This window comes from Necator americanus, chromosome V (genome assembly GCF_031761385.1).
Source record: "Necator americanus strain Aroian chromosome V, whole genome shotgun sequence".
Classification (NCBI taxonomy): Eukaryota; Metazoa; Nematoda; class Chromadorea; order Rhabditida; family Ancylostomatidae; genus Necator; species Necator americanus.
The window spans coordinates 653,007-678,293 of NC_087375.1; the positions used below are offsets into that span (position 1 = coordinate 653,007).

Here is a 25,287-nt window from a genome sequence, read left to right on the forward strand (position 1 = left end):
ACATCTTTTCATAGAATCACGATTAAGAATTTGGTAACGTTTCTTTTTTTTCGGTTGCACGAATGTCCGACTGATTGATAAGATCGTCATTTCCCTCTTTTTTAAAGGATGCAACAACAGAAAATTTTGAGAGATTGCACGCAGCAGACACGATGTGAGTGCAAAACTTCGTTGTTGACTGTCCCTTATCAAACAAACACTCCTCCCTCATCCATTCATTTCGTCTCGCGTTGTCTTCTCGTATCATTTCCGCGAAGACATACGGAATTCATTCACTTTCCGCGCCACATTTCCGGGATCCATTCCCCTTGTAGAGGAATTCGTTGTAAATTTGAGGCTTATGAGTGCAAACGCTCTTTCTGTGTTTATTTTTTTTTCTCATAAACAATCTACAGAGCCTGATGCACTTTCTCCATCCCCCATTCTTTGCAGGCTTGCTAACAGGGCAGAAATGCTTTTTTTGTTTTTCTTACAAAAATGGTTCAGTTTTCGTAGGGGATCCTATTGGTGCTAAAGTGGTTAGAGGTTGATAATTGGGCGAAAACTGATGTTGAGGTCAGTGAAACCTCTTCCCGGTAATTTCAGATGTAAAACACGTATTTAAGGTTGAAATAATGTTTTTAGAAATTTAAACACAATTTTCATAGATCAAATTTACGAAAGTACACGAACTTTCCCATTTGAAAAGGCTCAGGTTAGCCTAGGGAACCAATTTTGGCTGATTTCGCTTTTTTTTTCGAAAAACGAATAGATGCCATATTGTTCTCTGCGTGTGAAATAACTCCAAAAGTAGTCTTTAATAATAATATTATAATAATGTAGAAATAAAAATAAAAATAATGCAATAATAAATAATGATGTAATTTAACATAATATAATAATAATGAATAAAAATTTCAAAAAATGAAAGAAAAATATCGGATTAGAGCTTTCCAAGTGCTTTTGCACCAATTTATCCCCTTAGTGTCAATTAGGTTAAGGTTCACTCCTATCCTCGATTTAGTGTGATTCGTATTGTTTATTTAGTGGTCCAGTTCTTTCCGCAATCGGTTGTTCTACGAACAAAAGCCCATGTTGATTGTGTCACGTTCTGTTTGCTTCATGGCGTGAAAAAAAAACGAATGTATTCAATCGTGCAATAACTCGTGCATTTATAGGATGTTTAGAACCCATTCATAAATAAAAATGTGCTCAATCTACATAAGTCACATGCAGATACGTATCATTTCAATGAATTCGATTGAATCTAGGTAGGAACCGGTCTGAATAGCAAATTTAATAGGGTTAACTCTTATAATCAAGAGAATTTAATTCTTTTTTATCAATATTTCAATTTTGATTACTTATATTACAATTTTTGTCCTTTAGTTTCGATAATCCATATTTATTTATTTCGATGTTTCGGGAGGTTAACTCACACCAGGTGAGGTTAACTCCCGAAACATCGAATTTTTTCAAATTAAAATTTTCAAGGACACATTGTATTGACACAACAGAGTCGTAGCGTACGTATCAACTGCTACGTAGCGTGAAGCAGCGCCTGATCATGTGTGAACCCCGAAACACAACAACTGCTAGTTAATATTTTTCCGAACTGGAAAATTTCCGAGTTTCCAGACATTCTTTCTGAGTATTTAAATTGCTTCGTACATATAACTATAACTATAACTGTTATTATTATTATTATTATTATTATTATTATTATTATTATTATTATTATTATTATTATTATTATTATTATTATTATTATTATTATTATTATTATTATTATTATTATTATTATTATTATTATTCACTGGAAGTGTCTCTCGGTCCACTTTGCGCGTATAAAGATTAACTGCCGAAGGTCGAAACGAAAAAATAAAAAAAAGAAAAAAGAATGGAGAAGATGCTGGGACCCGCACGTCCAGTGAAAACAGACCATCTAAGTTCTAAGTAAAAATTAACTAATGTATGTTAACGTCACGGCGATTAATGTATGCCATCCTGAACCAGAAAAAGACCATATGTGGACTTTTTTCTTTCTTGGAACTACATCTGCGACATTCAGAGATGAAACTAAAATTTTCAAGGACACATTGTATTGATCGGTGAACAGTGTGATACCGCTGTAGATTTCTGTAGAAGATGGGACGAATATCTGATCTGTCGGAATCTTTTCGTACTCGACCAATGACCAACGTGCCGACCTTTACCAATCGCTAGACGCAAGTGATTTTCGATAGCGATTATGTGTTCCGATCAAAAAACCGCCAATGGACTTAGCGATAGCGTCCGAGGGGATTTTCAATGTCCGGTTTTCTTCAGTAGGAGATCGGGTTTGGAAGGACGTTAGCGTAAAAAAACGACTAAAAATCATAGGATCCACTCTCAGGAGCTCGAAAGGCTTCAAATTTAGTAATGTTTACACCAAAATCATAGAAACGATGCAACCGTACTGAGCTTCTAATTCCATCGATACTATGATTTCTATTTCTAACAGAAATAAGATTTATCCGTAGTGTTTACTTTTTCGGATAATTTCATCATTGATTCACTTTAAATGCCTTCACATTATCATTCATACAATTGTATAGAGTAGCTTCGTTGGATGAAATGATCGGTGGCATATTTCTGAAACCCTTTTTTTTCTGTATTAGTAGGTGGTGTTTTGCGTTCTGCAGTCTATTTAATACTGAAGAGAATTCAACATAGAAAATTCCCTCAAACACTGCCTTTAAACCAACCTTCAACCTCTCCTACTTGACCTTGTGATCTAATTCCCACAAGGTTGAGCTGGTGCCTGAATCTGCTCAAATATCTAGCACTAGTTATGATGTAGGGTAGATTTTGCTCAGGTTTAGCTAGAAAAAAATATCCAAATTTTCTGAAGCGCAACAACGTAGCTCCTATTATTCAAACTGATCACTTCATTAAAATTTACTCAAATTCATTTCAAAACCAACAAAGCACTTATTGTATGAAAAATCCACACCAGTGGAGCAGGAGCACGGATTTGCAGCTTTTCAACTCCATATGAGGAACTGTTTCATACAATTGTATGAGGAATACATGAATACAGTACAGTACTAAAAAGAAAAAAAAGGAAAAAAATAAAAAAAACAATTCCTCATACAGATATGGAGTTGAAAAGCTGCAAATCCGTGCTCCTTGATCCGTATAAATTTTTCGTACAAGTGTTTTGTTGATCTTCTATTCGTTCTTTATATGTAAAATAAATAAAACAAGTAAAATAAATAAATACAAAGATAATAAATAAAATAAAAATAATAACTAATGAATAAATATAAAAATAATAAGTAAAATAAAGTTTCCCAGCACATCTCAGCACTCGTGTTGAACTCAAAATATTTCGTAGTAAGTTTCTTGAGACCGCGTAGTTCTTACGGTATTCATCGTATCAGTGGTTCCCAGAGGAGAACCTTGCTCTATGTATTCCATGAAATAATCCTAATAGCAGGGTATTAGAAAAAAGAACAGTTTCGTAGACATTATAGTACGTTTCTATAGCGTTAGAGTGCGATCTTATCCTACTTTATGTAAACAAGCTGTCTGTCAATGAATTTGCTTCCGGGTTCGGTCATCGCACACAGTCATTTGCTCCGAATTCTCGTCATCCTAGCCGAACGGACGTCGACTGCACTTAGACGCTTTCCGCCTTCCGCTTCCGCGCTGTTTCTTCTCTTTCCTGGATCCTGGATTTGAACGTTGCAGTTTCTCGATCCCTTTCGGTTCACTTGATTACATATTTATCACATCTACACTCTCCTTCAACCACTCTGCTCGCTTTTGGCTGCATATTTTTGTTCTCTGTAAACGTAGGTTCAGTTGAGCAGTTCGAATTCCATGGTTATTTTCGAAAATTTAGTCTGAAAAGATCCCAATATTTCATAAATTTTTATTATTTATATCTATTTATATTACAAATTATTGCATATATTATATATTTATTATTATTTATTATTATTATTTGTTATTATTCGTTATTGTTATATTGCTGTTAATATTTATATATAATATTATTATATTTTTATTATTATATTTATACTTTTATTTTATATATTTTCTCAGTGATCCCATGAAGAAGGTGTACAGTGATAGAGTGATGGAAAAGGTTCTCTATTATGAGCATATCTGGGTGATTCGAATGAATAAGTGAATGAATGAATGGATGAATGAGTCAATTAATTTATTAATACTAAATTCTTCGCTTTTCATTCACGTTTGGTTGTCTAAATGTCAAACAAAAAAGTAAAAATGCCATTTTACTAGTATTCCTTACGACGAAATATATAGGTTTTGATTAGGGTCTACTCAATTGTAATGAAATGCTGTTTAATGTCATTTTAATTCAAAAAAGTGCAAAAAAAGTTTATATTTACTCTTTCGCGTTTTATTATTTATTTATTTATTTATTTATTTATGCTATCCGATGTTAGTCGTTGTTAGGTGAAAACTATTCTACCTGTTTGCTTTTGATTTGTGTTTTTGAAATTTATCCAGATTTTTTTTGTAGAGGTTCTGGAGTTATATAGTACAGGAGAGCTACTATCTTATGATTTTCTTCTGACGATTGACAATAAGTGATCACGATTTTCTGTTTTTCTTCCGATTTTACGTGAATGGGACATTTTGATGGGTGTTAACTGTCAATCGAATGATGAAATGCATACTTTTAAATGATGTTGCGAATGAATCGATTGGAATTGCGAATGGTTTTGCACTATTACTGAAGGAATAGAACAAATTTCCCCTGAGATTGCAATGAATTTATCCAGAAACATAGAATTCCACGAATATGTCCAGAAATATCCCTTTCTAGCTCCCAAATGTTAATGGCGCACATTTTAAGAGTCTATTTTTCTCTTTGTTTCTTCCAGTATACAATAAAAATGACACAGTGGTATCCTTAGAACGGATTGTTGATTCAAATTGATTTGATTTTTTTTTTTGACTTTCAGCAGATCAAATAATTCTAGTAAAACTTAGGGCTCCAAGAAAAAACCGCCTATTTCAGCCGAATTGAACGTTCAGCTTCAATCCTTCCGCCTTAATTTCGATTTGGTGATATAGGATGACCATAAGAACTATTTGCTTCAGGGTTTTTTTTTGGCTCAGCAGCTATTTTTGGAACCATAAAAAACGAAGGACTAAATGCTTGGCGTTGGGTAATCCATCTGCCGAAGGCGTTTTCGCGTTCGACCTCGGATCAGAATAATATAGATTTATAAACACGTACATGGGCCGTACGTCCACTTGTGGGACCCAACCGATCCCTCAATTTAGCGTTCTTGTCCTCTCAGATAAATCTGATATCGATTTATCGATCTGGGAGGAACAAAAAGTCAGTGTTGACTTTGAGTGTTTCGGAACCATAGGGAGTGCAATGTGAGTGCTCTTACCGCTCCCGTATGTACATCCGCGCTGTGCAGACGAATCCACACATTCGTTTTGATTACAGCTTCGTGTAACCTCAGAAAATCTTTCTGGATTCTACAAGAAGATAAAAATAAATAAAGAAAATAAATAAAGACGTTAAATTGGCACAATATGTATGTGTCACTACTTTTATTACTTCAAAACAAATAGTGATTGAGTCAATTTACGAATAAAGATATCGTGGGAAAGTTTTGAGTTCATAAATTTGCTAACGCAAGCAGTAACTCAGGTGAAGAGACTTTTTGTGGCTTATACATCATTTATTTATTGTTATTATTTAGTATTTTCATGACCACAACAATATTTCTCAACAGTTTTTCATATAAATATTGACGTGGTCGCCGAATGCTATGATAAAACGATCTTTCTTTGCACATTTGCTATATTTTCCCATGTGACTGACTGTTTTTCTTTTTCGAAGTGAATCATTTCGCTTCTTCATTCTTCTCGCTTAGTTCTTTCAACAGCTCGCTATCGAAAATCCTGTTGTTGTCAGCAGAGAAGCTTTTCACGACATCCTCCCACCCAAATTCACTTAACATGTGAGAGGGAACAACGATGTTGGGTGTAACCTAATTCTGCTCATATCCATTGTTTCTCCTTTTTCGAGCGCTTCTGTTTCATCGCTGCTTCACTGAGAGAAGAAATGAGTAAAGTAAATGGGAAAAAATGATTCAAAGAACTACAAAAGAAGAAAACATTTCGGTTTGCTCTTAATTGTTCCTCGAAGCATCTTCTTTCGATGCTTTCTGATTAAAACTGAATTATTTTTTTATAGGTGTTTTTTCTCAGAAGAAACTTCTCCTAATTAACAACTTTATGATTCACTTGTTATCCCAAATAATTAATTAGAATTATAATTGTTCAAATAATATTAAAAGGAAAATTTTCTTTATTCTTTTCGAGTGCTATTTACTATCTTTTCTTTTTTTCTTCTATTTCTATTCTCCCGTGACTACTTTGGACACAACCGTACCTCTTTTTGTCTTTGGATGTTTGTCTCCTCGTTCATCTTATCAATACTAACCCTTTAGATTTTGTGCTCTGTTAGTACTGAGCAAACAAAAAAAAAACTGCGTAAACAACTAGAATATTGTGATGAGAACTAGTTTATCATGAGGAGTGGATGTGTTTGAAACCAGGTAGTAGATCTAGCACTAGCTTTTTGTTTCCCGTAATATTATTTTGAAAAAAAAACGCACTTTGTGAATCGTGCCTGCAAACTTTCAAATTCCACTCTAACTTACATTTACAGTGCACTTCGCCTCTTTCTCTGTAAATCCCTCATTTAAAAGACCGGTAGCCTCTGGAATGATGTAATTTCTACTCTTTCACTTACAAATATAAATAAAATTCGATTGGATCTGAACACGAGGTTCCGAAGTCCTAGAAGTCACAGTGGAAGTAGGCGCAAAAATTTTCCTTAAGCAAAGGGTTTTTCAGTGTGTATACCTCATTAATTCATTTCTGAGAAATGATCTGAAGTTTTAACGACAAATACCAATGCCAGAAAGCGCCTCTTTCTGCGTCGAAAATTCTGCAAGGAACGTAATTCACTCAAGCTTCTTACTAGTTAAATATTCCATGACAGTTCGTTTAACGCCATTGTGATTATCGCATCAGCACAAATTCTGGGGCAACAGTGGTTCAACCCTGAAAGAAGCTTGTTCTTCGACTCTACGGTTATTGTTCTGGAGTTTTCAGGTTGTGCAGGTTTTTTTGGGGCTTTTTCATTGTTTTCCCAAGAAATTTTAATGTACAAATGCACAAGTAATAGCGAAGCCACTTTCCTGCCTCACAATGTCCTGTCGAGTATTTTGGATATTCTTTCCCAACCAGAGGTGGAGAGCTGGATTTTGTCACTCTCAAAATCTTTGTCAAGATCCACGCACTCTTGGTTTTCATTATATTCATCTTTATATTATTTTTGTATATTTATTTATATTAATTATTTTTTAAATTTATTTTTCATATTTCTTTGTTATATTCATTATTATGATAATCAATGCTCTTTCACTTTTCTTTTCGTCCTGCAATATTTTTCTGCACAACATCCTGACATCGAATGATGCGAAATCGTCATTTGATGCCTTCCCGAATTTGTGAATTTGCATGGAAAAATGTGCTGCGTGAGTCATTCGATGGATGTTCTGAACATACTTGTTGTTCTGAACAATGTGAAGTTCTTTCTGGAAAAGAAAAACGCGTCATCGGAATCGATGCAGCCATTTTCTCTTTCTGTATTGTTTCACGGATCTCCTAGTCTGAATTTTCTAGCCTGCTTTCGCTGCCGCTTTACCTCCGTCATATTTGCAGCTTAAAATGGAATGTTTTTCTAGGAAAAATCCTCTCGTAAAAACATTCGACATGGAATCGATCGCATCAGAACCGGCTGCTTCATGTCAGGCTCCATCCACAGCATCTCAAGTGAGTAAATTATCACTTTCTCACGGAATAGAGATTGTAGAAAAGCCGTTCACGAACCGGGCGGAAAGAAATTCTCCTTGTGAAGGGAAAAGGAAGGATTTTGTTCCGAATTTTGTGGGCTTCCATGGTTTCATAATTTTAGAATTTTATCTGTTAGCTGCATAGCTATGTGCTAATTAAAATTATCAAAAATTCATTAAAAACTCATTAAAAAAAGAAATTTCCCCGTCAACAATCTAAATTGCCAGTTAGTTTAATGTCAGTGGATTTAGTTTTTCTCTTTTTTTTCCATTTCTCTTTTTTTAGTTCAGTTGCTATCTAGATATGCATATGTGTCTCACACATCTGTTTCTGGCATAAATGCACGATTTTTATTCCCATCACTTCTTTATTCCCCTAGGGACCAAAGCAATTTTCTGCTTTTCTTTTTGATATTCTTTGATAATCCCTACGTATTTGATGCGATGACAATGAAAAAAGACATCAATTTCGTTTAATGACAGATTACTGTAGGATTTCCACTGGGGCAACTTTTTTTCAGAATTTCCTCGAGCTCAGCGCAAAAAAAGTTGTGCATGAAGTGATAGTATAACCATTTGTGTTTTTTCCACATTTATGCGTCATTTTCTTCAAGGAGACGGTGTCGAACAAGTTTCGTACGCAATCCTCGATAATTTTAAAAGAGTCTGGAAAACAAGAACCTACAGATGAGAATAACACGGTTTATTGGCTTAATCAGTGGGCTTATATTACTGTTAAACGCTCTAACGCATTTAACTGTCCGCGCTTTCGCCGAGTCGCATCGTCGTTGAAGGTTGCGTGGCCAATTTTACTCCATCTTCAACGGTTGTGTCAATCCATTTATCCCTATTCCGCCTGGAACGCGACATCTTGCCGCAGTTGTCTGCCAGCAAAAAATGCGTTCAGTTTATCTTCCATCCATCAGTGCACGCTTTAGGCTTTAAGCTATTAGCCGATGCCCATAGAAACTTAGAGACATCACCCCACGAATCTGGGCTGGTACGGATAATGCCTACACGGGGTCGTAGATCGTGGGGTGATGCCTTTAAATAAAGTAACCTGATGGTCTTCTCATTTTGAGAATGACAAACGGAAACAGATCTCCTCTATTGCGTGGTAAGATGCCGACGTTCTGCGTGTGCGTACATACGTATTACATCAGGCCACTTCTAGGAAAAGTCTTCCATTACGGCATCCATAGGCTCTAGCTATGTGTTGGCGCCTTCCTGGCTGACACCCAAGGCGCATACTCAGGGCTTCTTCAAGGATCCCGTCGGAATGGGGTAGAGATGGAGCGGAGGCTCCAAGCTGAAAAAAGCTAATGGTTCAAATGGTAAAAAAAACGATTTAAGGTCACCTACGGCCTCAAACAGTTCAGACAAAATGTCACTTTTCGCGGAATACGGAACAAAAAATAGAACGAATTAATTCCGAGCGAGTTTTTTTTTTGCTGAAAATCAATCAAGTTGTGCACAGAAATGTCCTAAGAGGACAGACAGATCTCGGGGACGGCGGCCCGGTGGCGTCGCGTAATAATACCAGCCCACCGATCAAATCAGAAATCGAATCAGAATAAACCGTGAGCAGACCAACCTCCGACAGATAAAAATGAGAATCCTACAGAAGGTTTCCAAGAAGTCAACGAATTTGGTGTTCCTGAAAAGAATTAGTAAAGGTTTTCTTGAAGCGATCATTGAAATTGCGATTAAAACACTACGTACGCAAGGTTTGAGCATATTCTGTTCATTATTTTATTAATTAATTAATTTATTTATTTATTTATTACGCTCAAAGGCATTATAACTGAACGAATATACCTTGCACAGCTCTACTGTCTTTTTTCTCGTGTAAGTAGTTAAGTTCCATACTTCAAATGGGACCCAAAGGCTTTGGCTATCAACGTTGTATAGAGCATAGAATATCCTTTCAGTTTTTTCTTGCTCCTGGCGATTTTCTGTACAACTCATAATAAAAAAAAACTACTAGATAAACTATATTCTTAAAAACAAATTTATATAAACGAATATGACCATCAAATCTTAGTGGCCATCCACCAAAATTAATAAAATTATTTTTTTAAGCTTCAACTTCATCAGACTGCTAATGACCGGTTAAAATTGTATGAGTTGGACGTGAAGGCACGTTTGTCACAAAAAGCACAACGTGAAAAGGAGAACGATTTTCTAAGGTAGGCAATTCGTCTGGACAGTTAATCGCATAACCAACGTTAAACGTTCAGTTCTTATCTGAAATTACCATCATCCTCGATTTTCAGATCCTCCTTGAGACAATCGAAAAAACTACAAGCATTAGCGGCTTCAAAAGACAAACCGGTCTGCATCGACATGCCTGATTTGAATCCAACCGGCGGGAAAACTCTTAATGGATACGAGAATCAGTGTTATGATCAGGCTGATATCACTGTGAATGGAAAAATAGAAAGCAATAATAATCAGGCTATGCGTGAGTAGTGTTTCTTTTTTTCTGAAGCCTATTTTTTTTTTCGATGCACAAACGAAGGAGAGATTTTCAGCTTTGAAACAAGTTATTGTGTCTGTGGATCGAATAACGGATCATTTATCAAAAGTGGAGGGACGTGAAGAGGATTCGAAGATTTTACACGAATATTTCCATTCGGAACCCGTTCAGACAGCGATAGAAGCGATCGCTGTTCATCGGAGGAGGGACGAGGTAATTTTTAATCACTCATGTCCATGAAACTAGATCTATTAAAAATAAGAATCCATGCGAGTATAGGATTTTTGGAATTTAACGGATGAAGTGAGTATTCGATAAACGTAGAATTTGAAGCGTGTGCGATTCGGTAACTACAGGCGGATGGCGAAGTAATATTTCTCACATCAAAATTAATTTTTGAAAAAAAAATCTTCTTGTCAAAGAAGAATGTAGTCCTAGTAGTTAGGATTACAATTTCCTGAAATACGGTCATACTGCGATTCTGATCTGATTTACAAATTCAGTTCTTCGGAACTCCTCCCACAAGGCTTTCTAAGTTCGTAGAAATTCTAGAAGTCTAAAAGATCCGACACGGATTTTTTGTAACTTTCTGATTCCAGGAATTTCTTGTAACTTTCTGATTCCAGGAATTTCTTGTAGCTTTCTGATTCCACTGATTCCAGGAATTTCTTGTAACTTTCTGATTTCAGGAAATTATAGAGGATGAGTCGTCTTTTATTATAAACGGGATTGCCGCCGAATCTCCCACCAAGCCGCTTGAACCAAACGTACACGTGGTGTCGCTGTACAAAAAAGAAGACAGTTACTTGGTGAGCCGCCAACGCTCCTAACCTTAAGACCTTAAGACGTCTTTTTTTGTTGCTGAAATTTAGAACCACCGGGAACTCGTTGATGATATTTGAGAATTATTTATAAGATTTTTGCTCGGTAAGTTTCGAGTGCTGTTCACTAGGCTCATGCTTCTGTGCTCTGTTATTACTTTGCCGTGATTTTACCATTTCACACAGTTTTCAAAGATTTTCATTATATTATTATTTTTATTGCATTTGTTTCTCACCAAGGAGTGCTGTGATTGCTGATGTAAATCTTCGTGGATCTCACCTAGAAGAAGATTTTTTAGAATTAATACACAAACTTCGGATGATTAGGTTCTCCTCGTTTGGATGAGTTATTTTTTTAGGGTGCGACAGTACGAAATGAAGAGGACCGAATAGTTGTCGGGCGAGTGGTTAAAGGAGGGATTGTAGAGAAGACGGGACTGCTCAAAGAAGGTTCGGTTTGTCCCACAACGAACACTAATACAGCTAGTTCTAATACAACTACTGTAACTAGTATATAACGAATAAAAAAATTAGTGTAAAGTATGTATTTGTTGCTTTTAGGTGATGAATTACTAGAAATGAATGGTATTGATCTACGCGGAAAGAACGTCACTGAAGTGTGCGAGTTATTGGTGAGTTGAAAGAAGAAAATTACGTCAAATGGACTTAGATTGATGGGATTAAATAGTTTCCAAAATTAAAAACCTCTCAAACGAATTTTTATGCGGTCATTATGCTAGTAACGGTGGTTTTGACAGCAATGATATTTATTTATTTATATATTTATTTGAGAACACCCAGAGGTGCGCCTTAAAACAGAAGCAAGAAACAGCAGAGCTCACCAGATTTTTGCAAAATTTTTATACAGAAAGGTTGAGTCTTCGTAGGACATTCTGTGATAGGTTGTACAGATCATACTTCTGCTACGGTAGGTGAGAAATCCTCGAAATCGCTGAATACTGCAATGTGAAATATTCATATTTTATCCGAAGAAGCAGGTTGAGAATAAAACTCTCCAAATCGTCAACATTGCGTATTGTGCATCTCTTAATGAAAAATGGATATTTCTTGGAAAAAAAGAGTTTTCACAGTTTAATTTTTTTAAAATTTAAATTTAAATGTATGTCGTTAATACTTACGGTAATTCGCATCGCGGTGGGATTTTCTTATTATTTGCGGATGGCACAAGGATATGCAGGAGAGATGATGCAATTTTTGCAGCGTTCAATTTCCGGCGAGGTTCGATTTGTGGTCTCATCACCTGCTGTGAGTGAAAAGAAGACTGCGCCACCCTCTACGGGAGTGAAATACATGAGAGCATTATTCGACTATGACCCAGAGGTAAGACATATGTGGTGAATTTGGATGGACATATTGTTTAGCTGTGTTACTTTACTTCTTTTACTTTACTTGCCCTCATAAAATCAAAATAAAAACGAGTAATATATGGATCACAGACCATTCATGGATTCCACAATACTACTGAACACAATGTTTCCATTTTTCTGAGCAAAATTGTTCACGGGTTTTTGTCCAAAAATTTCTCAGCAGTCTTGTTTTATTTATTTATTTTTTTTTGGGGGGGATAGTTCTAAATAATTGCTGCTTTGGTTTGTGTGATTATATTTTCACTTTACCCCTGGCTCCAAAAATAACTATCTAGCATATTAACATTGTTTCATTTTTTGTTCGAATGCAGAAATTTACCTCTTATATATCCCCATATATCCATATGTGATCTCTAACCTGATTAGAGAAGGAAATTTGGCTTTTGAAGTCTGCTTGATGGCTACAAATACGTAACGTAATTAATGACTATTCACTCCTTCAACAACTTGATTTCTTCCTATACTTGAAGTCTAAAAATGTTTGTTCTGGTGCTGAAAGTACTCAGAGGAAAAAAAAAGCGCAGGGTGACGTTGTATGAGAACCAACCGTAATCAAATACAGAACAGCAATGTCAAGTCAACTTTTGTGTTCAGGATGACATCTACGTTCCATGCAAAGAACTGGCGTTAAAATTCCAACGAGGCGATATTTTACACGTGATGAGCACAGAAGACGAAAATTGGTGGCAAGCATATAGAGAAGGAGACGACACATCGCAATCGCTGGCAGGACTCATACCAAGTTCCAGTTTCCATCAACAGTACGTCGCTTGGTTTTTTTTTACTCTCGGTTTTTTTTTCGATCAAATTTCACATATTAATGCTGAAATCTGGGTATGAAAAAATGTGACTGTGAAAACATCACGACTCCATTATTTTTGTACTAATTTCTCTAATTTCTTTTCTCGAAAAACTAATATCGGGGAGAACACCTGAACGAATTTCCAGGAGATAAAGAAAGCTCAGCAAGCTCTGAGATTTCTTTCCTCGATTTCTATTTATTTTTTGATTTTTTTTTGAAGACCTCATGAGTTTTGTGATTTCTCTAACTACCATTGATTTCTGAAGTTCCTCTTTGTTCCTTACTATGAGGCCATGAGGTGGCTAAAACTGCTTTGGCTTTTTTCTTGCAGTTTTTCTTTTCCCTAAAATATCAAAGGAAGTCCCGATAATTTGTTTCCATAGAAATCAAGTGCTTAAGATCACTTGATACGATTCGATTACGCCTTATACAGCAAAACCGGTCTCTATGAACCGTAATTATATCACCGATACCATTTCGAGGGGAAATTGCAATGTAGAGATCCGCCAAAAGTACTGCAGTACTATTTCAGAGTTGTACTATACATGGACGAAATGGACCGTGACACTAAGCCGAAATGTAGAACAGATTCGAAAAAACGACTACAAGAGGTCGGTGAACGTAGATATTCTGGTAGTAGTCGGGTAAATGTGACGAATCCATCCTTCTTCCAGGTGATCCGTACCTTAGGCAGAAAAACTTCTAAGGAAGTCCAGCGAAGTGCCGATGAACCGGCTAACAATAGTTTTGGCTATCATTCAGGTTATTTCACATGTTTTACTGTCCATACAGTATGCGATCGCAGAGTGTACGATCGAGTAACTGTAATGGTAGTTTGATCATTGCTCGATATTCACAAATATCTCATGAATTTTCTTTTGAACAACAAAAATGTTACAAAAATAGATAGTTATTTTGGGAATGCTAGGTTGCGATGAAATTCTTGCTTCTTCTAGGACTTCAAAGTCGCCTCTATTCGTTCGATTCGATCAATCCTAGAAACGAAAGCCAAATAATTTTTTTATGTTTTTTTTAACTTTGTTATGCACCTGTAAATCTACAGAAGAAATGGTTTGAAGTGAAAGTGGAAAGTCTGAGAAAGGAATAGATATCTCTGACAAATTTTGGTCATTACTGATAGAAACGATAAAAGGCCGTACTTTGACGAAGGTAGAGGTGCGATTTTGAAATTTGAGGAGAGGACTGAGGCCTATTTACATAAGAAGAGCACCACTACCGTAGTGAACAGAGATCTTTGTATTGAAACAGTAAATCTGACGTTGCCGTTAATGTTGGGCATCTCCACTGCGTGTTTTTTTTTTGAAATCCCATACTATCCTTTCCTTTCCAGACCTCCTCACCTACGAAGAAGTGGTTTTTCATCTCGCTCGAACCGAACGTAAACGCACTTTGGTCCTCTGTGGGCCGGAAGGTGTTGGCTGCTTGGAGCTGCGACAACGGCTGCTGGAATCGGACCGGGATCGCCTTGCCGGACCCATACCCTGTTAGTTTTTTTTTCTCTCTGGTTGAAGGAATTTAACTGCGATTTTTCCGGACCTAGGTCTGAATTTCCAGAACTAACTTGAAAACTCTCACAATTCCAGATACCACTCGACCGCCAAGAGATGGAGAGGTGGATGGAGTGCATTACCATTTCATTTCGAGGCAACGATTCCTCGATGACGCAAAGGTGGGATGAGCTGCTGCTGATTCGAAATCTTGCATGAAACAATTTCCTCTTCAGGCGTCTAAATTTGTTGAATACGGAGAATTCGAGAAACACATGTATGGGACCGCAGCCGCCGATATCGTCAACGTTATCCGGAGATCAAAAACTTGTGTGCTTACACTGAAGGCTGAGGTGATTCTGAAGCCGTTTAGGAACGAATAGAAACCGAAGACACCGTTTCTATTCCTCGGTTTTCAGTCACTGATTGCTGTTCGAACGGCCGAAATCATGCCGTTCATACTGTTTGTCGCTCCTCCCTCACTTCAAACGTTACGCAGGCAAAAAGAATGTAGTGGCCAGTTCCACGTGAAAGATGACGAGTTGAAAGGGATTCTAACACAAGGAAAGAATATAGAACAGGTAATCAACGCTAGATATCGCTGTTCGCACCTCTCATGTAGACGTGCACTTCTCTTGAAGACGATTAGACGGGTAACTATTCTGGATTTTTCAGAAATTCGGACACCTTTTCGATTCGATCATTGTGAACACGGACTTTGACAAATCCTTAGCCGAGATCAAATCGATTCTAAGGCGACTCGAAATCGAACCGCAATGGGTGCCTGCGGAGTGGGTGCAATGACGCAATGAATAGAGGAATGCTCTTCATTCTCTCTACGGGCAACGTTGCGTTCTTCGTTTTTCTTTCTTTTTCTCCCACAATTTACATTGTAATTATTGTTGTACACTGAATCTTCTAAATATTCCACATTTTTTCACTGCTCCAAAATCGCTTTTGCACAATATATCACAATTTTAATGTACGCTTTTTGTGCATTTGCTAGTCGAAATGATCCCACGCTGAAGGGTATTTTTTTTTGTGATTCCATTTTCTATTTATAGACATATTTTCTGTGATCATTGTCTTAATGAACAAAGCATAAATACTTATTAAACTTCGCCCGTTCTGATAGAACAGAAGTAGTTACAGAAGTAATTGTGCGACTCCACCCTACGTACTTGGATTGGTATTTGACCAGACTTTCGACTAGTAGTAGAACTCGAATAATTAAAAAAGCTTTCTATCGCTCGGGAATCAAAATTTGAATGAAAATAAGTGGATTCCACGTAAAGTACGAAATATCTGTTGGTGTAGGTATTGCCTTTTACTCTGTAGGGTTTTACAGAGTTTCTCACCTTAGTGAATCCTTTCCTCGCATTCTTCTCCTTCCATGCCACTTCTAGATCCTTCATTCTAGACAGTGACGTGACGTTTGTTCCTGCTATCGTATCGAGGCCAAAGGCTCTTCTCCTAGTTGAAATCTGCAAAGTGCACAGATATAATCCTCAATACTCCCTGATTCCTAGACCCTTGATTCATAGACTCATAGACTTCCTTGATTCCATAGACTTATAAGGAAAGTTCGTCTTTGGTTTCTCTATAGGAAGCATTTCCCTTACTGGATACACACTGCGATGAAGTCAGAGTCATGTGGTATCGATCTCGAATGTGAGGTCAAATCCGCTGATGGAATTTCTTCCCGCATTGGTAATATTTCAGTCCTTTTATTCCCTTTTTTGGCTGTCTGCGGGTTCTAGAATCTTTTTTTAAAATGAAAAAGTTGGACGTAGTCGAATTCGATGTACAATCCAGAGAACTCCATTTTTTTTTCTAAAACGCCCCGCGGTTGGATTTTCGCTGTCAGAGAGCAGTCGAACCGGGTTTGAAAGCTGTTGTCTTTCGCTGCGCCGCTCTTCAGGCGCTTGAAGATTGCTTGTCGTCAAGTCGACAAATTCAATGTTTTTAAAATATTTTTTGATGACATATTTGATTTTTTTGAACGTGAAAGCAATGGTGATATTAGAGTTTTTGCAAAGGTGGATCAGATCATTATGATAATGTTAATCATAATAATGTTGTACTAAAGGTATGGCGACTTACTGATAAAAATCATTTTAAACTGCGCGAGTCTAAACAAGTCATTTATACCAAAACCAAAAAGGATAGGGCGAATATCATCCAGCAATCTAACCGCGGTGAACTACACCCCCTTCCTTGCTTTAACATTCTGTACATAGCTAAGAAGTAAGTATAACCGCAGCACACTAAAACTCAAAGTCAAAACTTTCCACACTTTGATGGCTTACAGCCACTATCGTATGGCTGAACATTGTTTATTTTTAGAAACACTTTCACGACTTTTCATGCAGTTTATAATGTTATGGTTTTATCATATACGTTTTAAAAGATTCGATTGGCTCATTATTCGTGCAGCTCTTAAATGAGCGTCTTTCTAACATTCAGAAAAAATGCACTTCTACATGTTCATAGCATTGTTCTTTAGATTTCCGTTCTAACAATAGTGAATTCGTTATAATTTTAGGTAGATGTGAATTTTTGTCATTTTTCATGACATAGTCAGAGTATACTTTGAGATAATTTGTTGCTACTTTAGTATGTAGGAAATAGAATGTCAACAACGCAGTGCAAAAGCAATAACTAACAGTTTTTTAGATTCTTTGAGCCAAGAAACCAACACAACCGTCGGATTCTCTAGAGTTAGTTCTGGATAAATGATAAATTGTCTGGGGTTAATCAATCCGCTTGGGATGCGCCCCCACGTTCACTTTAATTCAGAATCGTTTGATGTCTACGAACGTGTAACTGGCCTATACAATGACTTGCAGGGGCTAGCCGATGTGTCAAGTCAGTGCTTTAATCCTCCCAGACAAGTCTGGTACCAATTTATAGACCCTAAAGGGATAAAAGGCTTGGTTTGCACTAGAGCGGATTCGAACCTCGATCTGGCAGGAAGGGGAACCTCTAGCCACTACACTACACCCTCCTCGCTCTGCTACAATCTTAATTTTCTTGTACGAACATGCGAGATTGGATTTGTAGTGATGTTCAGCCATCTAACCACACATTTCCATGAACATCTAGTGACAAGTATCACTCTTCCTGTGTTTTGGGACTTTTTGAAACATATGACCATTATCTCGTTTCGGCTCTTTCTGTTCTCGTTCACATTATTAATACAATTAATGAAGCTCTTGTTTAAGCGATATCGGACCGTCACAAGAAGAACACGGAAGCTTCGAACATATATACACATACATACAGAAATTCATAAAATTCATATACGTATTTAAACACTTTCACTTCTGAAAGCACATCTTTGTCAGCGTCTGAGCGATCCAACTTATCGTGAATGAGTGCTTCTCTTTTCGTTGCAGTTGTATCCTTCCTTATTCTGTCAAAACTTTCAGGAAATCCATCTGAACATCATCTGTAACAAATCTTTTCAGTTTTGCGCGTTATGCGGAAAATTGAACAGATTTCCTACCTGTCTTCAGCGCTTTATCATGATAGATCTGATGATAGTAGGTTAAATCGGTTATTTCTCAAGGAGAAAAATTTCTACGATGGGGGTCGAAAGTCGGACAGTAGCAATGAAACATAGTTGAGTAAAATCCCGGACGTACTTTCCTATCCTCTTTATATAAAGGAAACGGATGACATGTGTCAACGTAGTGTTTGTCGGCACTCCCACATCATGTCAAGCGCAATGGACGGGATGCCCTCGTTTGTTTGCTGTCGGACCATTGGATCACGTATTGGTAAGATCTTTGGACAATCATAACCTTATAATATACTATCTGCTCTGAAGCATTCTTCTCATTTATTCAGTAGTATGATGTGAATGAATGGGGCCTTTGTGGTCCAGACAGTCGGTTACAGGTTCGTTGTAGCCACGCGGTTGATGGTTCAAAACCGCCCTAGCGCAAACCAAGCCCTTCATCCCTCTGGAGTCGATAAATTGGTGCCAGACCTCTCTGATAGGTTAAAAACACTGAATTGATGATCGGCTGACCCCCGCAGGTCATTGTATAGGCCAACACGCATTCCAAAACTCCTACGGTTACGAATTGCAGTAAAAATGCGTTGGCGCATCCCAAGTGGATTGATACACCAGTGACCTTTTATGGGAATTTTTAAGAGAAGATAATTTTGGGATCCGATAGGCCCTAGAGGAATAAAAATCAAAGAGGTCCTATAAAGGGAAACATTAACCACAAAAAAGAGATTTTGTAATTGTTCACATGGAAATCTAACTTTTATGATGTGAATACTTCCCAATCTGAAATTTCGACGAATGACAAACAATCAATACAGGATGCTCTTAGAGTAGTAATGAACTTTTTCTACTTAACAGTTTACAAAGGTACGAAACTAGTTAATCGCAATAATTTCGCAAAAACCCTTTAAGCGCCCCAATGAAATGGAAACTTAATGGCGAGTTCTTACTGCTTTATGTCATGAAGTGCACCAAAAAACAATTGTTTTTGTTCAAATGTGGGTTTACGTTCACGCTAATATAAGGCCTGAAACCATTCTGAACAATTATAGTCACGAGATCCTACGTCTTTATTCGAGCAATTATTCGAACAATAGCAATTCGATGATAACTTTGGAACGAAGACCAAATTCGAGGCTAATTTCTCCTGAAATGCTATTTTGGTGGAACTCTAAAGGCGTTCACAAAATTTCAACAAAAATAAGCTCAGAGAATACCTCCCATCTGCCTTCTACATTCTCTCCACGCCGAGCAAACGATTGAATCTAAATACTAGCCAGGAAGAATTTGTGGTCCAAGGGTTCTTCAGAAAAAGAATGGAGACAGTGCATTGCTTCTCTTCTCAGCATGAATCTTTGCGCCTTCATCCTTCAGATTATCTCTTAAGCACAATACCTAATGATCACTGATTAAATCCATGCTTGCAAATATCGGGAATTTATTAACACCCCGCAATAACTTCACAGCTTTGCTTCTACAGTCCCTTATACAATCCCTCTGTTTCTTAATGTAAACAACAATGGATCAGTATCATCTGATCAGATTGTTAGCTACTACTAGCGACGCAACTCTAACAGCCGGTGCCGGTCAGCTAAAATCACAGTTTTATGGATATCGAAGAGAGCTTCATTTTGGTCTGATTCTCTGATGTTTGTTGTTTTTGAGTTTTTGAGTTTTGTCTGATGTTGATGTTATTTTTGAGCAATCTGTTTGCTAAGTCATACCTGCTGTGGGATAATTAGGCGTTTGAGGGGTTAGATTACATGTATCTTTGATTTTCCAGGTTCTGAAACAGGCGACGATTCCAGAACGTTAGCCAGGATAGAGATCTATAAAAATCTTGATTTTGCTCAGGAAAAGTAGTGCACGATTTAACATTGGATTTACTTACAGTAATAAGAGGAGAAAAGTAGTCAGAGTAAAGGGTCAAGTCGCAACAAAACGGAAACAACCTTGCATCACAGAACAGAAAAAATCCTTTATTTGGAAAATGCTGCAATATTTTTGCGGTTACATAATAAGGCAGATACTGAGGATAATCTGTCGGAAATTTCACTCAGGCGCAAAGTCCGTTGAGAGATGAGCATTTTTTGTTGGAACCACAAGAGCTGCACGTCGTTCCTGTCTCGTAGATTTTGCCAGTTGTTAATTTGCTGAAATTGCTAGTGACAGAAATTTGTAATAAATGTTCACAAGGAAATTTTTGAGGATAATGCAAATCATTATCAACTTCTTGTTACGAAAAACAAAATAGAAAACCGGAAGACTCTTAAGTATTATTGAGAAGAAAATCTCGTTACATCAATACTTCTCCCGGAATCTAGAAATAACATACGGATCGTAGCGACAGTCAACAACGATAACTCCAGCCTTTTGGCAGGCTTTAACAGCGCAACCAACAGAAGTTGCCTTGTCATGGATCACCTGCGAAGGGAAATTTCTGTTTGCCTCTGTCAACTGAGGGAGTTCAACTCACATTTCCTAATTGTTTCGCAGGGTTAGAACTGAGGCTTGCGTAAGTTACGTCGTCACCAAGACCGCTAGTTTTTAGATAACCAAACCAATCCTCAACAGCCTAAAAAGTTGGTCGGGAAGAGTTATTCTTGCACTGGTTTTCAAAATAAATATGGAAAATTAAAAAAAAAAACCATGATAACAATCATAATGCGGATTTCTTTAATGAATTTTGCTCTGGGATATGACAGAGATTTTTCTTAGAAGTCTTAAGTTTAGAAATTCAGTTTAATGTTCTTATATCCTGAAAAACTCAGAATCAGGTAAAGCGTAAATCAAATCAACCTATGCAGGAAATATTTCACAAAACAGTAGACTAATCTTCGTACTAACCTTTTCGATAGCCTCTTCTTCAGACAATTTGTAGTCGGTACTGGTCCAGAAGTTCTCTCCAGAGTAGCCTGGATCTTCTGGAGCTGTGGGGCAATCGTTATTTTGGGTTAGATACGCATTTGCAGCAACTTCTTGCGCCTTGTCGTACGTCTGCGCAATCAAATACTAGTGGTATCTTGAACAGTAGCCGACACAACCAGAAAACCCACCAGTTGGATCATTGACTTAGCTGGCTTTGCATATTTTGACTTTGCGTCCTCAGCCCATCCAGTAGCCACCAACCCCCTGAACCCTATTCTTTCCTCAAATTCTCTTTACTGACGGAATCATGTATGTAGACTACGGTACTCACCTATAGTAATTGTGCAAGTACAATGCAGCTTCCCTGAACTTTTGAGTTGAGGGATCGCATGTAGGGCATACCGAACTCGTGAATTCAGCTGCAACCTTGCGGAATGAATTTATTACTAGCTAAAGCATACCAGATGCTCTCCCGTCAAGATAAAAACTAAGAGTACAATCTTACATTGTGAACATAGTACGACACTGGAGTAACAATGAGCGAATTTTTTTTTATTATCGCTATTAATAACCACCAAAAAGTTTCTCACCAGGATCGAATGTAGACGGGCAAAGATAGGCGGTGCAGCCCGCACAGGTACAACCGTCAGCATTTGGATCGTAGAGAGTCGCTTGTTGAGCCCTATAATCTGTAATCATTTTCGCTGTAATCATTTTATCTCAGCTCAATTAAAAAAATGAGAAAATTTCTTCCTTACTTTTTATTGTAGAAGCAGACCAGATTCAACTCTGTATTAGAAGAGCATGTGGAGTATGAACAAGCAACAGCACTGGTTTCAGCGTATGCCATCTATAAGCATCTCATTTTTTTCCATACTGCTACACAGTGTTTTTTCCCTGGAAACTTACTTGAGAAAACTTATCGTTGTTAGCAACTTTGTTCTGGTCAGTTTGCTCTTTTGCGCCATCGTCCCACCATTTCCTTATTTCCGTCTGCGTTGTAACAATAGCATCACATGATTTCTTCACAGAAATCCTTTAAAGAAGAACATTTAATGTTTTTTAATTGTAAGATTATTTTATCGAGGCCATTACTTGCTCTGAATAGATCCGTAGTTAAGCGGTGGTGTGATGGTTGCGCTACATTTTGCCGCCTCTAGTTGAGCCAGTTCTTCTGCATTGTAGTCCCAGTGCTGTTCGATGAAAGCAGACCAGTAAGAGCCGATGGTAACTTGGTAATTATGTTACAAAGGTTCAATTCTGTTTTAAAAACAACGAGCAAAAAGAAGAATTTTTTCTAATACAGTATTTTCTGACTTTAGCAGATTTCAATCTGTTGATAGTGAAAAAAAAACATGTTCTTGTTTTTTCTTTTTTTAAAACGGGTCATTTTTATGCGAACCCCGGTACAAAAACTATGGATACACATAAGTATGGTCGAGTCAAAACGGCACGATGCTCAGTGCTGTTACGTGCTCGAAGCGGTACGGTGGAGCGTAGCGGTTAGGAACGAGGTGGGACTGCAGCGATGAGTACCGCTTCGACCGCAGCCACTTACGCCACTGCACGGAAGTTCATGTCGTTTTGAACCGACTATATTTATATATGAGTGTATGTAGGATGTCGTGTTGGTCGTGTATCTGGAAAATTTGCCCAATGAACTTAAAAACCTTACAAGCTATTTCAAGTTCCCTCAAAAAAAAACCTAGCTGTTCACCTACTTTTCCAACAACTACTCCAAAAAGTTGGAAGGAGTACAAACCGCCTAGAAAAAGTCATGAGCTCCAAATAGGTTAGGTATAGGTAGACTCCGTATTTTGTCTCAATTTAGCAAAGTTCACCTGCGAGGAAGAGGAGCCCATGGAGATGGACTACAACGTCGATGCGTCCGTTGTTGTTTCGGCCTCGTATAAGAGGGTCTTCACCTCCTTACTTCGTGTTAAGCATTTTATCTCTCAGTGAAAGGAACACATGCTCCACCACAGGTGTTTGTGTTTCGACAAGAATGCCACTAGGTGTTCGTAATGTGTGGACGTTGGTAAACGCTGCAGATCTAGTAGAGTCTTAAGGTACGGGATTTTTTGGTTTTTTGGTTTTCTCCCTCATTCAGGTGACCAATTTGATAATAACGCCAAACTTCCTTACACCTTCATAGAGGTAAGCTTCATCTTGTCTTCATTTCAGCTATTTCACATGCAAGGCGATGCGAGTTCTCGAACACTCTACGTACGACTACATTCCCATTTCTATTCATTTTTCTCATTCTTTTTATGGTGTATAACACCATAAGAAGCACACTACATACCAAGGTATTGATGTTTTTAGCAGCCGTCAGTTTGCCATTTTTGCCAACTTGATCTCCCTTTGCGAGTGTTCTACGAAATTCATTGTGAAGGCTCAGAACTATGTCTCTCCATTTATCGCTAATTAGTGAATTTCTGCTACCTGAATGAGGTTGGTTAGGTAACTTATTTTCTATTTCTATTCCATCATCTCGAGAATAGTTACGATTTCTGCTTCGTGAAGAAGAACTTCCAACCAAACTATTAAACTAACTTGACATTGCAGCAGCATCTGTAGTTGTCAGGGACAAGGCACTGATAATAACACCCTGCAAAAAAAAAGATGTGTTAGTGAATACACCCAGGATAATCAATAGACTACGAATTCTTTGATGGACATCGCAATATGTGAACAGTTTGTAAAGAAAACTATTGTAATTGAGGTTTGGTTGCAAGAAACAATATTCACTATACTTAAATTGAGAAAAAATTTTAAAAATATACACCACTCCACTTTTTATTCCCCTTATTTCTTCAATATCATGATTATAAAGTGTTTGGGGCTGCCCATGTATCAAATCACTATTTTTATTTTTCCAGACGAGTCTGACCAATTCATCGACTAGAAAAGGATGAAAGCCTCGATTGGCCTGAGACGGTTTGGAACCACCGACCGTGAAGTCGCGGTCGGAGCTTTTCCCAGCTATGGTACAAATAGTCCTTTCTTATCCAGTATTTGGGATGAAAAGAATGAACAATCATTGGTTGGGAGACAAATGTCGATCACATTCGAGGAACAAAATATTCGTTCAGCTGTCTCTCAATGCATTCCCTTTTACAGTTGACGTTTGCGTGGTGGAACCATCGTTTTACATCCTGGTTAGGCCGGAAGCCAGCTCTAACTGTACAGGAATGTCATCCAGTCATCTGTGGAAAAGTTAGAAATCTGTGGAAAATTGTAACAGCATGCGTACAAACGCTTGGAATTTTGAATAGCAAACCGAACTGGTCCAAGCTTCTTCAAAGGAAAAATTTGCGCAGATTTTTGATGTTCTCCCTGGCAGATAGGACCCGCGTCATAGCGGGGGCAACAACGGCGGTGAAAGCTCTAAACGCCGCGTAACTCATCTCAATAACCTTACAAGTGGATAGGGTTGTGTCGTCACGAAAGCCTCATAACAAGAACGACACAGAGCTCCAATCGAGGGTGGCTAAGAAGAGGGTGGAGGAGCATAAGAACAAAGGGAATTCTTATTTATTATTTATTTATCTATTTATTTATTAATCTACTCAACCAACTCGGAACGAAATGCGATATATTTAAATTTAGGTCCTAATAGGATGCTGTTAAGGAATGCCACATCGGAAATCTAGGATAGAAGCGATATCCGTCATAGTCAAGCTACTTCACCGTATCTCTACTGGGCAAAGTGTTTAAGACTTCAAAGTTAGTATCCTGTTGAATTATGGAGAACAACTCATGGAACCAGGAGAATCATTTTTACAGTTGCTGTACATCCTTCACAACTCTGATCGGAAATAACTTTATACTAATCAGATTAAAGAGTACATACCGGTTGAAACTATCCGTGACTTACCAGGATAACGACCGCCATCGCTGCGAGTTGAAGTCAACTAATGGTAGAATATGCAAACGTGAGCCCGTTTTATTGAAGCACTAATAAGAAAAAAAATTGTGCATGACGCAAATCCATTCAATTTCAGTGGAGAAA

The 25,287-nt window shown here is 37.6% G+C and overlaps 2 protein-coding genes across 3 annotated transcripts in view; one reads left to right on the forward strand and one right to left on the reverse strand.

Annotated features, from left to right (window-relative positions):
* RB195_012585 (uncharacterized protein) overlaps positions 1 to 15,688 on the forward strand; it is a gene marked incomplete at both ends in the record, with an annotated part of 54,226 nt that extends 38,538 nt beyond the window's left edge. For both annotated transcript variants that reach the window (XM_064202021.1, XM_013447663.2), the window contains 16 exons: positions 7,779 to 7,866; positions 9,969 to 10,075; positions 10,163 to 10,350; positions 10,421 to 10,578; positions 11,055 to 11,174; positions 11,546 to 11,636; positions 11,748 to 11,818; positions 12,408 to 12,527; positions 13,169 to 13,335; positions 13,909 to 13,987; positions 14,051 to 14,138; positions 14,728 to 14,880; positions 14,981 to 15,066; positions 15,121 to 15,237; positions 15,304 to 15,465; positions 15,560 to 15,688. In XM_064202021.1, the coding sequence (XP_064057901.1) occupies positions 7,779 to 7,866; positions 9,969 to 10,075; positions 10,163 to 10,350; positions 10,421 to 10,578; positions 11,055 to 11,174; positions 11,546 to 11,636; positions 11,748 to 11,818; positions 12,408 to 12,527; positions 13,169 to 13,335; positions 13,909 to 13,987; positions 14,051 to 14,138; positions 14,728 to 14,880; positions 14,981 to 15,066; positions 15,121 to 15,237; positions 15,304 to 15,465; positions 15,560 to 15,688 (1,924 nt within the window). The remainder of the gene's footprint in view (positions 1 to 7,778; positions 7,867 to 9,968; positions 10,076 to 10,162; positions 10,351 to 10,420; positions 10,579 to 11,054; positions 11,175 to 11,545; positions 11,637 to 11,747; positions 11,819 to 12,407; positions 12,528 to 13,168; positions 13,336 to 13,908; positions 13,988 to 14,050; positions 14,139 to 14,727; positions 14,881 to 14,980; positions 15,067 to 15,120; positions 15,238 to 15,303; positions 15,466 to 15,559) is intronic.
* Positions 15,689 to 20,460: 4,772 nt separating this feature from the next.
* RB195_012586 (uncharacterized protein) lies at positions 20,461 to 25,170 on the reverse strand (the record flags this gene model as incomplete). Its single annotated transcript, XM_064202022.1, has 13 exons — positions 20,461 to 20,557; positions 20,740 to 20,828; positions 20,881 to 20,979; positions 21,252 to 21,401; positions 21,461 to 21,536; positions 21,604 to 21,691; positions 21,863 to 21,954; positions 22,031 to 22,122; positions 22,182 to 22,308; positions 22,368 to 22,465; positions 23,578 to 23,717; positions 23,829 to 23,883; positions 25,153 to 25,170. The coding sequence occupies 13 exons, from the start codon at positions 25,168 to 25,170 to the stop codon at positions 20,461 to 20,463; spliced, it is 1,221 nt and encodes a 406-aa protein (XP_064057903.1).
* Positions 25,171 to 25,287: the final 117 nt, after the last annotated feature.